This window comes from Pteropus vampyrus, unplaced genomic scaffold, assembly GCF_000151845.1.
Source record: "Pteropus vampyrus isolate Shadow unplaced genomic scaffold, Pvam_2.0 Scaffold1, whole genome shotgun sequence".
NCBI classification, from domain to species: Eukaryota; Metazoa; Chordata; class Mammalia; order Chiroptera; family Pteropodidae; genus Pteropus; species Pteropus vampyrus.
The window spans coordinates 31,091,210-31,109,387 of NW_011888782.1; the positions used below are offsets into that span (position 1 = coordinate 31,091,210).

The following is an 18,178-nucleotide window of genomic DNA, read 5'->3' on the forward strand; positions in this document are numbered from 1 at the left end:
CTCACAGTTTCTGTAGATCAGAAGTCTGTGCACATTGCAGGTAGGTTCTCTGCTCAGGGTCTCAAAAGGCTGAAATCAAAAGGTGTAGGCTGGGTTTTGTTCTCATCTGGAACTTGGAGTCCTCTTTAAAACTCATTCAGGAATAGAATTCAGTTCCTTGCAGTTGCAGGTTTGAGTCCCCACTTCCTTGGTGATTGTCAACCAGGGGCTATTCTCAGCTCCTAAAGGCCTTTTGTTATTTCCTGTCAAATGACCTTTTCCAAAGCATGACAGCTTTCTTCTGCATGGCTCACAGGGTAATCTCTTATGCTTTGAATCTCTCTGAATTAAGGAAGGGCCCAGTCTTTTTTAAGGACTTACCTGGTTAGGTCAGGCACACTGAAGATAATCTCCCTTCCGATTAACTCAGTCTCTTGGTTAGTAATCTAATCACAGGAACAATATCAAATCATACTCACATGTTCAGTCCACATTCAGTGGGAGGGGATTCTACAGGGACATCATAATGGGTAAGTTTACAGGACCTGCTCTCTTTCTGGTTCTTCTCCTACTTTACCCCATGGTTAGGTCCCTCTTACCCCTCTCATTTCCCTGCCTAGTCTATTTCGGTTTGCTGCTTCTTTATAGCCTCCATTATTCTCAAACATGTCACCCAGCTTATTTCTTTCATGAAACTCTTCAGTTTATATTAACATTTTTTGGGTTCATCCACTCCACCCAACTCCAACTTCCATAAAGACAAGGACCATCGCACATCTCTATATTTCCAGAATAGGGCCTGGCATATAGCAGGGACTCAATAAATATTGAATGATGAAAGGGTAAATGAAGGAGTGAGAAAATTATATAGAAGGGCCACAGGAGAGTTAAAAGGCCAGAGTATTGAGTGTGGATGTCTTGAAGAAAGGCAAGAAGTGGAAACAGATTAAAGGATGTGGGGAGATAGGAAACTCTAAATCAGATAACTTGCATTTGAAATGACTGTGGAACAATTGTCCAGATAATAAGTCCAACAAGCAACTGGAAATGTGTATGAGGAGCTGCCATAGAAAAGACAACGATGCCCAACATGTAAAAGCTTGTGCTGTAGTCTGAAGGTTTGTGTCCCCCAAAATTCATACATTGAAATCCTAACCCCCAGAGTGACGGTACTAGAAGGTGGGACCTTTGAGTGGTGATTAGGTCATGAGGATGGAGACATCATATATGAGATCAGTGCCTTTATAACCCTACCGAGCTCCCTTGCCCCTTCCACCATACGAAGACACAATGAGAAAACAGCAGTCCATGAACCAGGAAGTGGGTTTGCCAGTGCCTTGATCTTGGACGTCCTAGCCTTCTGAACTCTAAAAAATAAATGTTTGTTGTTTAAGCCACCCAGACTATTTTCAAAACCTCTGTTATTTAGAATAGTTGCCACTAGGAGAATTAGAATTTATTTTAGGATACAAGCAGGGGTAAACATCCACTTTGGGTACATTATCTGAAGTCCTACCATTATCTGAAGAACTGTGGGAGAAAGTAAAGGCACACTTCAGCACCCAAAGTCTTCAGGGGTCAGAGCAGTGAATACAGTGCTCAAATATGCTGGGCCATCAGTCGGCACTGGTAAAGAAGCATTCCGGCAACCCAGTGCTGCTATGCTAACTTTTTTATTCTTTCTCTCTTTTTCTGTTCACCCCCTGCTTAACGAGTTCTGCATCTATCTTATCTCAACCTTTCTACTATTTTCACCTTTTCTCTCTCCAACAAAATTATTTTTCTCTTGCCACATTTACCATCTTGATTATTTCTCTAGTAACCTTCAACTTGTCTTTTGAACCGTTCTCCCAACATTTCTCATTATATCTACCCTCTCTCCCCTTCCTTTGAAAGGTACACTGCAGTGGTCATGCCAGTTCACTACCAACACGGCACGGGACAGAGCTCCTGCCGGCGTGTGGCCCTCATGATTACAGTGGTCTGGGTGCTGGCCTTTGCCGTGTCCTGCCCTCTCCTCTTTGGCTTCAACACCACAGGTAACAGTAACGACCCCACTACAGCACTCATGTGATTCACAGCTCACAGGAGTGTCTGCGAATTGTGTTCAACCCTGAAATTCCTGATGCCTGGTCAGTGCGTTTTATAATCAAATGAAGATGCTATAGACTGCAAAGCTTTGACCTTTGCTGATTATAATAAAATATAAAGCAAGCTTCATCAATTATTGGCACAGTGATAAAATTCTGCCCCAATTAATGAAAAGTCTGGCTTATCCCTATTTTCAAAGAAATGTCAACATATTCATTTGAAGAAATGTGCCATTTAAAAAACTAAGCCATATTAATAATCCAGGTGAGGTTTGCTAATGAAAAGATGACAATTCATAATGGACTTACAATGCTAAATAACATATCATAAAAGCCCTCAAGTAGGATATATTTTTCTAACTTTTGCTCAGTAAGAATCATTTCTAGCATTTGGGAACTACTATAGGTTCCTAAATTATTAGTGGATGTATTTCTTATATGTTAATATACAAAAGTTCTGGCCATGATGACTGGCACATGGTACATCTTCTATTGGATGGATGGATGGATGGATGGATGGATGGATGGATGGATGGATGGATGGATAGTGGATGGATGGTGGATGGATGAACAATGTGTATATCTGAGATGTTTAGGATTTTAGACATAAGACACCAGTCCAAATTTATATGTCATATAGATCGGTGCCTTCTGTGTCTGTTCCATGTCCATCTTTTAGCCTCAGGAATTTTATGTGTTGAATGAAAATTATTATCACATATAGTAAACTTACAGGTATTGATGATAAACACTGAGCATTTGCTGAGAGAGAACTGATTAACTCTCATTCTAGAGTTCATTTGGATTCCTTGTTTTGTCCATTTGGATTGGTTTGTTCAATTTCTACTTATGTTCGAGGTATGAATTTCTCATATACATGTACAAGTCACATATGTTTGTGACTGTGAGTTCATGTGTATACAGATAGCATACATAACACATTACATATAAATACAGGCAAATCTTAACTTATAAATGGTCTTCAAAGAGTTATTTGCTGGACAATAATTTAGGAGTCAAAACACATTTAGAAAGACACACAGAGGCTCTGGAGTCAGAACAACCTAATTCAAATTTTCATTAAACTACTTGCCAATTGTGTCTCCTTGAACAAGTTACTTAACTTTTCTGAGTTAAGTTTCCTTATTGATAAATTTGGAATAATAATATAGTGGAGCATAAATGAGCAAATTCAAATGTATAGACTCAGTCTATGTATTTAGTTAGGAAGTTTTCAATATTTACTTTTATATATGACTCTCTGCAACTTCGTCTCTAAAATTACATATTACATTTGAATTCTTTTTAATATATGACATATTACTGTATATATCATACATCTTTACTTATTATTGTTCAGGGCTGTAATGAAACCACTTGTATCTTTAAATGTAATTCAAGGGTTTTTTTTTCAAAAGCAAATTTCAACTCTATATAGTTTTCACTCTACTCATGACTTTGGAATCCAACACTACATATTATATAATTCCACTCTAACTCTTTCATAGGTTTTTTAGAATTAAGTGAGGATAAAATTGGGATAACATACATACACGTACCATCTGGTCAAGGTCAGGCTGTTTCTCTGCTACATTAAAGGTTAAGTAGACAAGTTATCCAACAAATATTTGCCTGGTTATCTCGGGAAGTTCCTAAAATATGATGTTATTATTAAATTTTCATTACTCTTCATCATGAGTTACTTTGCTATTTTCACTGAATGATACTTTATACACACAAATATGCATTTACACATGTGTGCAAACACACACACACACGCACACACACACACACACACACACACACACAAAAGCAACATTCCCCAACATGACTATAAAGACTGACTCCGAAACTAAAATACCAGTTTTGATGAGTTAAGTATGCTTTTTCTGGTTAGTCTGATAACTAAGTCACCTTTTATATCCTTGTTCCTATACAAAAGTGCATTTCTAAGTTGGAATTTGTAGTCTGGGGCCCTCACTACGACTGCTAGACCAAGGCCTTGCTGAACCCCTGGGCGAATCCCCACCAATGTTCACTGGACTAGGTGGTTCCTCTTACTCATACTTGAATGCTGGCAAGGGCTCCCTTACTCTCACAGACAGAGACACGCACACCCCGTAAGTGTTAAAACAGTCTTAAAATCTGACATTAGATGGAGTCCCCAGTTAATGTCCACATCTAAAGGGAAGAAGAATGATGAGCTACCTATATGGTTGTTGCCACCAGTAAGATTATTTTCATTCCAGAAACAAAACTCAGAAAAATCTTTCCAAAAGCATTTTCAGATATAGAAATGAGAAAGCTAAGAAGGCCCATGACTTAGTATGTACACTCTCATCTCTCTTAATCTCTCTCTCTCTCTCTCTCTCTCTTTCTTTCTGACACACACACACACACACACACACACACACACACACACACTTTTAAATTTACTAATAAGTTTATTGTAAGCCCTCCACTTATTCATATATTGTTCAAAGTGTCAGGTCCATCACAGAAACCTAGTAAATATTACCTAACATTGTTTTTATTATTATTATTATGTATTAAGAAAGATTTGTGTGCCTCAAGTTAAATATGCACCTGCTGTTTAGGAAAACCTAAACAGTGGTAGTCTTACTGGTGGTCATAGAGGAAATGAGCTGTCTCATCGGAGAAATCAGTCCAGGGAATTAGTTAGCAGAACTCAGGGCAGGGAAGCCCAGCGTCCTTCTTTGCCTCAATCTGACCTTCACAGGACAGCATCATTATCTTGATAGATGTATGTTCCTCCAGCACCTCTTCCATCTATAAGGTAGTTCCCAAGTTCATTCAAAAGCCCAATATAAATGACTTCTCTCAGTCATTTTTTTCTACTCCCTCTGTGGAAAGCAGAGGAAAAGGGGCAGGATACTGCCAAAAACACCTGATATTGGAAGTAAATAAATTTTCACTAAGAAGTACAACACAAAAGAACTTTCTGGCAGAGTACTTCTTTTCATAAAATGGGCTTTCACATAGTATTGTGAATTATCAGAGAACTTAAGGTAGCGAAAAGTTGAACTTCACATTCTTCCAACTTGGAGTTGCTCTTATTATCTGAGGAAAGGTGAACTTGAATTTCTGAATGCACACATAAGGCAGGATCTTGGGACACAGAGAGTTCCAATGCTGCGGGGCCTGGCTGACCAATGTTGTCCCGGCTCCGAGCAGGGGTCCAGCAATCCGGCCAAATATCATACCATCGATAGCCCCTAATGGTCATGGAACATGGAGTGTTGGTGCTAGAGGAAACCCTAAAGATCCTTGAATATGCAGCCCAGTCCTTTCATTTCACAAATAATAAAACTAGCATTTAAGTTTCTGCTCACTCAGATAGCTATTGTGTTATTTAAAAATCCTAGAGTGAATAAGCAATAGCTGGTGACAAGGACTTAAGAAATAGTAAAGGGAGGAAAATCTTAAAGCTAAGAAATCCTATCAACTGGCTTAATTTTCCTTTGAGACAAGAAAATGGAGAAGTACTATTTATTTGATTTTAGCCACAGAACACCTCACCTGGCTTTCAGAGCACTGGAGCCGGGCAGGGCGGGTGGGGAGGAGCTGGATTGAGAAGTATAAAGTTAAAAGAATAATAGGCTCATCCTAAAATCAGATTCATCAGGATCCCCTGTCTTTGCAAACGAGTTGAGGACAAATCCTTCAATGAGCTTGAAGTTCATAACTCTCAAGTGAACCAGCTTCTGGCCTTGCTTTTCACGTCACCATGGGACTCAAATTCCCAGACTAGCCCACAAAAGGCTCTTAGACACTAAGAGCTACCGAGTGTTTTTATCACCAACACAGTGCCTTGAACACAGTAGGTGCTCCATAAAATTGTGCTAAGCGAGTTAGTGGATGAGTCCTCATCATCAGTTTCCTCCTTAAATGTTGAGATTAATTGAGATAAACAATTAACAGTCTTCTCTAGAGTACATCTTACTTGACAAGATGATAGGATAGTTTCTGGGCTTGTTCTCAGTCTCAGAGAATGAGAAGTAACCCCTGGCTTTTCCCATTATCCTCTAGCCAGTGACTGCTTATGTGTTTATATAAAATGCTCCACTTGGCTCAGCATTTATTCAATAACCATTGTGCTGATAGCACAGTACTGTTTCAATTAAATAATAAAGACAAGGCACCTCATCTTGGGGAAGCCTCAGCTCCTGGGAAGCCTCACTACCCTCACCTCCTTGGGATTCAACAGAGAGAAGCTTCCAGAATTGTGTGTAGTGAGGGCTTCTTGCTGCCCCGTACACAGGACACACAAACACCAGCTCATATGTGAGGCTACATCTTCTGAGATCAGATTTTGGATTTGAGAATCCCCAACTCTTTATGAAGAAGATTGGCCAGGTGTACTAACAGCTATTGCTGACAGTACTGGATGAAGCACAAATGTGCGATGTCCCAGTGGTAGAGGGAGGCGGAGAGTCAAAACCACAGAAGGAACATTGGTTTGGGGGTCAGAGTGTCTGGATAAGCTTCTTTCTGCCCTGTCCAGGCTGTGTGATGTTGGCCACTTGCTGAACATCTCTAAGCCTTACTTAGTCTGCTCATCTGAGAATAGAGTCAGTAATGGCACCTGTGTCACATAATGTTACCATAATGATTAGGTAAGATAATGTGTACAATGCCCTTGGCATAGCACCTGGAAGATAGTCTGCTTCCCTTTTCTCTTCCAAGAGGTGCAAATTCCAGGCCCTCTCCTGGGCGTTGAAGAAATCTCAACATCTGCTAGCAAAGAAGGCAAAACTACAAGGCCCTCCTAAGGAGGAGTAGCAGGACATTTCAGGACATAAAGCAGAGACAAGGACCCTCCTCAATTCACGTTGTCCAGAGTAACAATATACTTGCCAACCCCCTTCCTATCTCCCCCCTGATTGGTGCTAGAATTCCCTGAAAAATCAAATGCCTATCTCACATTCAGCCACCACAAAGCCTGCCCTACGTCCTGCATTCAAAATTCAAGACCTGACATTCTCAGCAAGGAAGCTTCCTCCATTCAGTGCACTCAATAATCCTTACAGGGTGCCACTCCAGCAGGCCTTTTCCTGGGGGCTGCATCCCTCCAGCAAGCCTCTGGCCTGTTGATCGGTAGCACTCCCCCAAGCTTTGCAGGCTGCATTCCTCTGTGACACATAGCACAGCATATGGAAGGGCTCATCTTTCTGTCTAGACTGTGAACTCCTTCAAGGGCGGACGCTGTGTCATATCTCTTTGCAGTCCCAGTATAGAGCAGTGTCTGGCATGTAAGTTTGGTAAGTTTTCTTTTTAAGCGAACTATGAGTAACAAAAAGATGAATTAGGCCTCCTATCCTCAGCAAGGTAAAAACACAGGTGTCTGAGTCTGCATCCCCCCCACCCTCACAACTTGACAATCAGGACATGTGTGCTAACTACACAAAAGAAGCCAAAGTAAAGGGCTGTGGGGCACAAAGGAACTAAGAGTTGCTTCTGACTGAAAAATTCAAGCAAGCTGCCATGGATGAGGCAGCATGTGAACTTGGACAAGATGAGGGGATAGATGGGACTGGAGACCCCTGCTTCTCAAAGCTCCATGTAGATTAGACAGTGGAGACACCACATGTGATTTGGGCCCCTGTTTTGTGCTCCCCACTGAGTTCTCATACTTGTCAAACTGTTTTGCTTTCTCCTTTTCTCACACTCTCAGGAGACCCCAGCGTCTGCTCCATCTCCAACCCTGATTTTGTCATCTACTCTTCAGTGGTGTCCTTCTATGTGCCCTTTGGAGTGACTGTCCTCGTCTACGCCAGGATCTATGTGGTGTTGAGACAGAGGAGACGGAAACGGATCCTCACTCGACAGAACAGTCAATGCATCAGTGTCAGGCCTGGCTTCCCGCAACAAGTAAGCATAGAAGGGGCAGAGAGACGACCACACCCAACCCTGTAGTGTCCCAGCCTATGTCCAGCAGTGCATGCTTTCATCTGTACTGCCACATTGGAGATATACATTTGACACCCACCTTCTGATCTCCTGGTATTGGCTCTGCTTTAGAGGTAGGAAATACAATCCAAAAAGTGCATTGACAGTCTTCTCTAGAGTACATCTTACTTGACAAGATGATAGGATAGTTTCTGGGCTTGTTCTGTTTCCCTTCGATAGTTTCTGGGCTTGTTCTGTTTCTCTTCCAGTCTTTCATTGGCCCCAAATGGCCAGCAGTTCAGATGTCACATGGTTTAAAGTTTTAGTGTCGCAGTTGTATCATGCACTGCTGGTAGGTTCCCAAGACTGACTTTTTGGCCTTAATACTTATTCCAAGAATCATTGGGGTTCATCGAAATCTCTTTTCCTTACTAGATCTGTCCCTATATCAAGGTATTGATGAGCTGGTAGAATGGGATGCTGATGATGCATTTATTGGATCTTTTTTTTTTTATTACAGTTTACGTTCAATATTATATTAGTTTGGGGTCTTATTAGACTCTGAAAAGGAAGGTTTTTGCCTCAGCATAGACAGTCCAATTTCTTGGGCTTTAACTCCTGCTTATCCAGATGCCCAGTGTCTCAATAGTTTGCCCATAATATACTTGAAGCATGAATGCATGACTACCAATTATTAGAAATCTTCTAGGGAGGGGACAGCAGGAATATTATACAACCTCTGGTTTCATGGAGCTTAGAATCTAGACAAGTAAATAAAGCACACCTCCACCCAAAGTTAATGAACAGCCCTAAACTGAATAGGATGTTTGCCATATGTGAAGTGAAGACAACTGAGCACACAAATATTAAATACCTTTGAGATTATGAGAAGAGAGACAGCACTATGCTCAGGAAAGGGCTTTGTAGACAAAGTAAGAAATAAATTTGATCTTTCAGACAGGTCCCATTTGGATGTCTAGATCACCCTGAAGGAGACTCTCAAAGTTGAAGTCCAAAGGCTTGTGTAAAACAAGAATATTGGTCCTTGTGAAACAGGAAGTCAAGATCCAAGGCCAAGGATATAAACATATTGTATTCAAAGCATTGTCATCTATTGCTCAACTGTGTAGAGCTTAACCCACAACTTTTTCTTCTCTAACCCACCCTAGTCTTCCTGTCTTCGGCTGCACCCCATTCGGCAGTTTTCAATAAGAGCCAGATTTCCATCAGATGCCACAGGGAAAATGGTAAGTAAGCCATGTCTTTAATGATAGAGAAAGAATAAGAGAACTTTCTTAAGATGCTGGCTTGACTTGATTCTATTTCCATCCCAAAATGCAATTTAACCCCAATCTCACACTTGTATCTATCATATAGAACAGATCTGAGATCCTGCCTGATTTGAGTTTCAGAATAGGAATCATCAAATGATATTCAGGAAGCATGTCACTATATATATATATGGAGAGATCTTAATGACTGGAGCCAAAGACTCTTGGATGTGGTGTGAGGATGCCATCCAGAGCCACCTGCATTAAAAGAAACAGGGCATTAATGAAACATACATGGGTAGAGCCAAAAAAATCGGAGAAAGGAGGCTAATGTGAGACATTCAAGTGCCCTATCTGCCACTGACTATGGGAAAAAACAAGACAATTTCTTGGTCACCATGATCCTTGTTCTTCCAATTCAAGCTAGCCCTGCTTGCAAGCAAGTAGAGTGCAGAATGGAGCCTGAAGATGTTAAATGTAAGACCAGTATTTCTCTCCCGGAACTCCACAGCCAAGTTTTAAAGCTTCAAAAACCCACAATGATGAAGTTCTGAGCCTTGTCCAATCTCTGTATAGTTCATTAACTACTTTTTACACAAGTCTGGTGTAGCAGAGACTTGCTATAAAGGATAAATCCAGAGAGAGAGAGGGAGGGAGAGAGAGAGAGAAACAGAGAGAGAGAGAGAGTGTGTATGTGTGTGTGTGTATATGTGTGTGTGTGTGGTTTAAAATTGGCTATAGCAGATCTAAGATCTGAGGAGGGTGTAAGTCCAAAAGGAAAAACACTGGTGACTACTAAGGAGATATTAGAGAACCAAGGGACTGGTATTGCCAGGAGTGTGAAGAAATAGGTTCTGTCCTGCCATCTGGTAATACAAGGCTCTGCCAGCCACACCCAAAGAAATCTAGTGTTTCCTCATGTCGGTCATGGAGGTAGTAATAAGGATTTGCAGAGTGAAAAATACACTTACCCATATATAATCTTGGAAGAATCATTTTCTTTCTATAGGACCAAATTTCCACATCTATAAAATGGAGACAAGGTATACTAGATCTGTGTTCTCAAATCTGAGATTTCATAAGCACTCTCAAGAATTTGTCCCCAGTCCCCTATTCTTAGGAATAATGCTTTAGAACTTAAATACTGTCACTTTCAGAAGATCACTAGAAGCCAACACAATCATAAATATAATCATGCTCATTCAGATAAAACACAATATGCTTATATTAATTAGTAGAAAAATCCATCAAAGCCAAAATTTAAAAAATATATATTTATACTAGAATCCCTATGGATACCTCTATAGAGCACAGTTTTAAAATACTATGTCATAGTAAAGACCCCTTGCATTGATTCAACAATGTTTCTGAGTGTGTAGAGTGTACTAGTACAGTATGTCTAGATGATTGTGATTCCTTGAACTAAAGAGAGAGTAGTGAGGGTTCTTTATTGCTGACACTGGCTAACTTATGTAGACGAAGGAGTTTACTGAAGAATATCAAGTAGCCCAGACTCAATGAGAAGGCCGAAGAACAGTTTTGCAAGGCTGAACAGTTTCCTTAGGCTGTTCATGCCTAAGGAAGAACATGGCTAGAAAGCCAGACACTGGACATTGACTGCCACCACTGCTAGATGAATTCTGAAACCTCCTTGCTTCATGAGCTCCAGTTCAAGGTCTTAGTTGAGAATCTCTAACTGGCTGGGGTTGGTTTATGTGCCTGATAAGGAGGTGGGGGAGAGTCAATATCTGGCTGTTATGTCTTCGGTAATAAAAGTCAAGGATTTCTGCCTGCTACTCAAGATTGACAGTTCTGATTCTTCAAACATGGAAAGAGGCGAGGCTAATGCAAGACTTTCAAGAGCCCTATCTGCCATATGAGCAAACACACACATCCACCTCAACAGCAGAAATATCCACATATCTTATCTTTGGTTTTTTACTCTGGGACTACTCATCCCAAATCTATTTTTCCCAATTTCTTTTGTTTTACAAATGAGGCTTAGAGGCATTTAATTAACTTACCCAAGGATACATCTACTAAATAGAAAAGCTGAGATGAAAATCCTGGGTTTTCTTTTATTTTTTTAACTTTTTATTGTAGAAAATTTCAAAAATAAAAGTAGAAAGAGAAATATAACAAATCCTTCAGTAGCCATCAGCCATCTTCAGTAATTATCAACTCATGTCCTATCTTATTTTATCTATACTCCTACCTACATTGTTATGAAGCAAATCCCCAAAATCATAGTATTTCAACCAAAAAATATTTCTGTAAGACTCTCTACAGGATATGAACTCTTTTATAAAACATATAATCACAATACCACATCAAACTAAATATATTAATAATAGCCCTATATTCCTAATATCACTAAATATCCAATGTGCAAATTTTCTCAATTGTCATATAAAATTTTTACAGTTGGTTTATTTAAATCAAAATTCAAATAAGACTCATATTTTGTAACTGATAAGTTTGTCATTGTTGTCATTGCAACAACATTTGTTGAAGAAGCTGAGTCATTTGTCTTAAAGAGTTTCCCACATTCCAGATTTTGCTGCTTACATCCCAGTGGTATGATTTAACTTGTTCCTCTGTATATCCAAGCCATTTTAACTCTAAAAGGACAGGCTATAATCCTATGCTACCCTCTTCCAGGGATCATTATGATTCTCAAATGTTTTCTGTGGTAGGTGCTTCTTAGTGGAAAGTCGGAGCAGATTTCATTTACCTTAACTTTCCATGGTCCCACCACTCTCAGATGCGCCCTCTGCAGTTTTCACACAGTGATGGTTTCCTCTTCCTTCTTTGCATTCTTTTTCCCTTTCAGGAACATTCAGAAGATAAACAATATCCCCAGAAATGTCAGGACCCTCTCTTGTCACAACTGCAGCCCCTCTCCCCTAGCCGGGCACATGTGGAGCTGAGGCGTTACTATAGCATCTGCCAAGATACTGCCTTTGGGCCACCAGGCTTCCAAGAAGGGGAGGGAGAGTTGAAAAAGGAGGGGAGGACTCGGAACTCCCTCAGCCCCACCGTGGCACCCAAGCTCAGTTTAGAGGTTCGAAAACTCAGCAATGGCAGATTGTCAACATCCCTGAAGCTGGGTCCCTTGCAACCTCGAGGAGTGCCACTCCGGGAGAAGAAGGCAACCCAGATGCTGGCCATTGTGCTCGGTGAGTTTGGGTCAAGTTGAGTTAGACTGAATTGGGTTAGGCTGAGTTCACTGCAACTGGCAGAGGGTTAAGGTAACCACATTTGACAGAAATTGGAAATCCAATGACTGTAACATTTATAAATTGTATAATACAATTGAAAAGGGTTTGTGTATAAATAAATGTTAACTGGTGGAAATCACAAGACCTAGACTGACATTTATGAACTATGAAATTCAAGTCACTTAATTGAGCTGTTTTTTCATAGTGTTTGTTGTCTATCATGTGGAGTTATAATGGATAAATCAAATAATAAATAAAAAATAATTAAAGTGTCTGGCACATATTAGATATTTAATAAATGCTACTTATTCTAAAATAGTAAATGAGAAAACAGGGATGCAAAAAAAAAAGTCATGTCATATGATAATATCTAGATTATTTTGAATACAGAGTAAAAAAAAACCCTGAAAATTAATTCACCGAGATGTCAAAAGTGATTGCCTTTTGAGTTGTGGGTGGTTATTTTTCTTCTTTCTGATTTTCCGTACTTACCAAATTTTCATAATAGTTAAAATCAGAGGTAGTTCTTGTAGTAGAAAGATATAACACTTATTTAAATAAAGAAAAAAATTGATAAGTCACAGGTACCATATAGAGTTAGTGAAGGCAATTCATCCTGTTCATTATCACAGATAAACTTCACCTTCTCATATATTAAGACTTTATGAGAACCCCTATATGTAGTCTCCTCAACAGAAGGAACTGTGTCAGTTGCATCTTTAGGGTCTTCTTTCCCATCAACACCTAGGATCATGTCTTGATGGCTAGATGTTAAATAAATATTTGATTTTAATTGAGAAGCAGAAAAGACTAGTAAAGAACTACCTAAAGATCAAACTAGAAAATTGATTTAGGAACAAAGGCCTAAGATGAATTAAAAACATTAGCATTTTGATGTTTTCTCATCAAAAAAAAAAAAAAATAGCCAATCACACCTACTTTTTTTTTTAAACCTCCTAGGGTTGGTTTAAAAATTAAATGGGGAAAGAGAGGTGAAAAGTAATATTTTGATGAGTCCTTACTGGGAAGTAAAAAAAAAAAATTAAATGAGTATGTAAAACTTCCAGCATAGTAGCTAGCACATAAAAAACAAGTGTGTCATTTTCATGTTATAATAAAATGAGTAAGCAAAATTCTTACCCAGTTTTTCTCTTCCTTTGCAACCTAGGGACCTTCATTGTCTGCTGGCTGCCCTTCTTTTTGACCCACGTTCTCAATACTCACTGCCCAGCATGTCACGTGTCTCCAGAGCTTTATAGTGCCACAACATGGCTGGGCTACGTGAACAGTGCCCTCAACCCCGTGATCTATACCACTTTCAATGTCGAGTTCCGCAAAGCCTTCCTCAAGATCCTGTCTTGCTGAAGGAGAGCAGAGAACCTGCCTTTAGCTGCCCACCTTTAGCTGCCAGGCCATTGGGCCAGCGGCCATGGCTTGCTCAGAAAGACTGCCATGTCCTCTGGCATGTAGTAGGAAGAAGACTCCTAGAGCAGGACATCCCTGAGTGGCAAGTGTAAACAACGGCTTCCTCCAAAACAGAATGTTCTACCTCTCCAGCTAAAATCTAACTTCATCCTGGCAATCTTCAAGTGGTTGGGAAGCCCCTGAGTGATAAGCAATAATTCAGAAAGAAGCTGATAAAACATGCTTCTATACACACACAAAATTGTCATCAGAAGCATGATTCATTACAGTAAAGGAAAAATGAACAGATCTCATAATTCTCAACTTGCCAGGGGTCCTTGAAATCTCAGCCAGTAAACCATCTTGCAGAAGAGCCCATCTCTCTTCCTTCAAACTTCTAATTAACTGTCAAGCTAACCTTGTACTTTTGTGGGCCCACTCCCTTTCGGTCACTGCTTTCATTCATGGTATCCTGAAATATAATGGCAAGGCCGGTGCTTCTACCTCTCCGTAGAATCTGATTGGCTACATTTGGTGAGGGAAATTCCTCACCCTGAAGGAGACATTGTCCCATATTGGGACCTGGGCTTCATTTCAAAGCTCGCCACCCCTGACCTTTAACTCTAGCTAAGAAGCCCCCTTGATTTCATCCCCTTACTCTCAGATTCTCAACTCCAGAATAATCCAAGATGTGAATGTTAAGTAAAAAAGAATGACAATTCCCACTGTAGCATCGGTGTTGAAACTTGTGGTTCAGAACATGCCTTAGATATGCTTTTCATAATGCTGTAAGGTTTTTCTACCCAAACATCTCCATCTCCTATTAACAAAAACCCAATACTTTCAGACCCTGAAGCTCATTAAGTATTAAGTGTCTGCTAACTGCCAATCACCTCCCAAGTTCTAGATATATGACAATAAATAAGACAGATCCTGACCTCAAGGAGCCCACCACTGGCTCCTATGTTTGCTCATTTACTTGCTGAAGGGCAGTAGGGACTCACCTGAACTGCCAGAGGAACTCAGAACTGAGACGCCAGGCAGGGTAGATGTCCAAAGCCATCATATAGACAGTCTTTGTAAAGTCCTAGGCAGAGCCCCATCAACTGAACTTAAAGGTATATAAAAGTCATGTGTAAATGTCATTCAAAATTGCATTTAGAAGGAACTCGAATACTCTCCCATTTACCTTTTCACCTACAGAAGCTATTTGGTATTGATTACAGAATCAAGGTACCATTTATGGATAACTTATGAAATGTTATCATCCTGAACTTCAATAAGTTCACTATTAAGAGCTATTCGTGCATAGGCATGACAGATACCTGCTGCAGTGCCATTAAAATTTTAAAGTGCACAAGAACCTTTGCCCATCTTTATTCCTCTAACCCTTAAGTGTGTAAGAAGGAAATATATATGCTCAGTGAGCCAGTTACCTGTTACTCCTGGTAATTTCTTTAATGTTATTGTCTATAACAATGTGTATAATTGTCACTCAGTAGGAAATTCTGTCTGTCCACTAGCGCTTCTACCTTGTGCTGTCTAGTTCAATAGGTTTATAGTGCAAGCAGAAATGGAGACTGAGACAATTAAATCTCTGAAGAAGTAAAAGTACGTGATTCCTAGGTTTTTCTGTGCAAAATCAACAGCAAACAGATGGGACAGTGGGGTAAAAGATCACAGAATTCCATGTCAAAATCAGAGTTCTAGGAGAGAGTCATAAACAGCATTGATATTAATATATTTGTGAGGAATAATAGCAAATATTTTGAATCCTTTCCTTATATCAAGTCATTCAATCCTAATGATAACCTTAAGAAGATAAATTCTATTTGTAGATGAGGAAACTGAAGCAGTGGGAGGTTAAGAAATTTGCCCCAAGTCACACACAGTAAAGCAGCAGAACTGGGATTCAAATGTACTTCTACCTGACTCTCAAGTCCATGCAGTTAACCACTATGACACACTGCTGCCAGCCAGAGAGGTAAAAGGGTGGGGAGAAAAAGGTGGAACAAAGATCCCTGGGAGAGCCTCACCCTACTCCATCTACCTCCGCCCCTAGGCTTTCCTAAGAACTCAGCCCAAGGCATTGCTCTCACTTTCCTGCCAACTTCAATTTCCAAAACAGTTTCATGGGAAATCTATGTCCTAATTTTTATAGAATCATTAAACAATCCTTAGAAAGCATTTGGTTTTACCCTCTCCTTTATTTACAGCAGGGATCCCTAACTCCCGGGCCATGGATGTTACCAGTTCGTGGCCTGTTAGGAACTGGGCAGCACGGCAGAAAGTGAGGTGTGAACAAAGCTTCATCTGTATTTGCAGCCGCTCCCCAGCACTAGCATCACCACCTCAGCTCAACCTCAGATCATCAGGCATTAGATTCTCATAGGAGCATCGGTCCCTGGTGCCGAAAAGGGTGAGGACCACTGATTTACAGGGGGAAAAAAAAAAAAACAACTGAGATCCAGAACTGTTGTCCCACATTGGTTAATGACAGACAAGCATTCAAATCTACTGAATCCTAGTTCAGTGCTCTTTCCTGAGAGCCCTATAAAAACCGTAAACTCCATATAGATACGAGGAGAAAGTCATATTGTCACCCTCACCGTTAAGCTTGAGAGACACTTTTTCCTTGGACAGTGTCAATTAGGAGACGACATCTCCCTCCCAGAATTTCCTTCTGATCCAGGAAGAGCCTCCCGGGAGAATTGCAAACATGTCCTCCAAGCCCTCACTTCAGCCTCTTCATCCTAGGATTCTGCATTCCACCTCCTCTGCCTCCACAGTTTCCACCATGAACCAGCACACTTAACCTCAGGGCTCCCTACTTTCAGAGCCAGCATGGCCAAAAATCCAGGAGAGATGTTGGCAGAGCAGTGTCCTTGGGGCAAACAAAGGCCTGAAGCCCAAAGAAGCCTCATAGCTGTACTATTTGAGTGAAATGCAAATAGTACAGAAATCCAAATAGATTACAACCAACATTCCTTCTCCCAGTACACCCACCTCCAAAACTCCATTCATTACTCATACTAAATCAATCACTTATTCAATAAATTTTGATTGATCATCTTCTAGGTGCCAGGTCCTATGCTCGGTGCTGAGAAACATGATGGAGGAAAACATAGTCTTTGCCCCCAGAAGCGTGTAGTCTAGTGGAGAGGTAAAATTCATGTGTGCGGTAATGGCACATTTGTTGTCTATGGTTAAGGAAGGTCTTGGTGTTTTGAAGTCCCATATTTGGCCTTTGAGAAGGCTTCCCAGAGAGGCATTGTCAGGCCTGAGACATAATTAAAAAGTAAATAGGTTGTTACAGGCAGAGGAAACCTCTGAAGAGTTAAAGAAAAAACAACCAAGAAGCATGCAAGGAATCTCAAATAGTTCCATCTGGCTGCAGAGAAGGAACCCTAGGGATAGGGCAGGAAAGAAAAGAGCCTCATCTTTGGAGGTCTCCTCCAGCTCTGTCAGGTGCCAGCTGAGCTGGTGGTGACACTTCTCACAGAAGATCTCTAGATCTTGCCTCCGTTTCACTCCTTGCAGGCAACACGCATCACAGAACATCCATGGCTGACTTACTTAACTACTTCTCTGAGCTACAGTGAATTTCAAAAAACTCAGAATTTAGTCTGAATTCTTTGTTCTTTTCTCTACAGAGGGGGAATGGCTAGCTGAATGGATGGACAGTCACAAATGGTCAAAATTAAGGCAGTTCAGACAGTTCGGGTCAGAAATCAGGGGAGGTCAGGCAAAGAGATTTGTTTTCCCAAATGCATGGGTCAGAACTAAGCAGACAGGCAAAAAGATTAGGGATTTGCTCAGAACTGGCTATTTCCTGGAGGTCCTGACTCTCAGACCTGCATTCAGGTCATTTAGTATCTGCTGACATCAGGAAACTGAAAAAGCTTAATTTGAATCAACATACAGAGAGCAGAGAGGGGATGACAGGCAATTAACTTGATCCCTCCTTTCTACCTAATTCTCTTCACATCAAGAAGAGAGTGAGTTTCCATGACTACCTCCTGACACAGAGGGTGATGCCGGTGTCAGCTCTGCTTTGTAGTATACACTGGCAGAGGCAGAATTCAGGAGTCTGTGCTAAGCACAAGACCTGGGACCTCTTGCACCACCCACCTTCACCTCAATTAATCACCCAAATATGATCCCATCATTGTACATCAAGTCCCTGCTCTATGCAGTCTGCTGGGTACTGGGAAGAGAGAAGAGATGGCCATAGGCCTCTGAGGATAAATGTGCCTCAGAGAGGGAGCCAGGCTGAACCACCTTATAGGAAAGACAATGAACA

At 40.7% G+C, this 18,178-nt stretch overlaps 1 protein-coding gene and 1 long non-coding RNA gene across 3 annotated transcripts in view; one reads left to right on the forward strand and one right to left on the reverse strand.

The window, feature by feature from the left end:
- The window catches only part of DRD3 (dopamine receptor D3), a 38,640-nt gene extending 24,746 nt beyond the window's left edge, over positions 1-13,894 (forward strand). Inside the window, exons 4-8 of one of the 2 annotated variants that reach the window (XM_011377068.1) lie at positions 1,876-2,018; positions 7,765-7,961; positions 12,147-12,282; positions 12,382-12,429; positions 13,640-13,894. In XM_011377068.1, the coding sequence (XP_011375370.1) occupies positions 1,876-2,018; positions 7,765-7,961; positions 12,147-12,282; positions 12,382-12,429; positions 13,640-13,836 (721 nt within the window). In that variant the 3' untranslated portion in view covers positions 13,837-13,894. Of the gene's footprint in view, positions 1-1,875; positions 2,019-7,764; positions 7,962-12,146; positions 12,430-13,639 lie in introns of both variants that reach the window. The other variant, XM_011376998.1, reaches the window with a different exon arrangement.
- LOC111729250 lies at positions 9,425-14,954 on the reverse strand. Its single transcript, XR_002776215.1, has 4 exons — positions 14,880-14,954; positions 11,985-12,076; positions 10,222-10,275; positions 9,425-9,508 (listed from the first exon to the last, which is right to left on the reverse strand). It is a non-coding gene; the product is annotated as an uncharacterized LOC111729250 (long non-coding RNA).
- Positions 14,955-18,178: the final 3,224 nt, after the last annotated feature.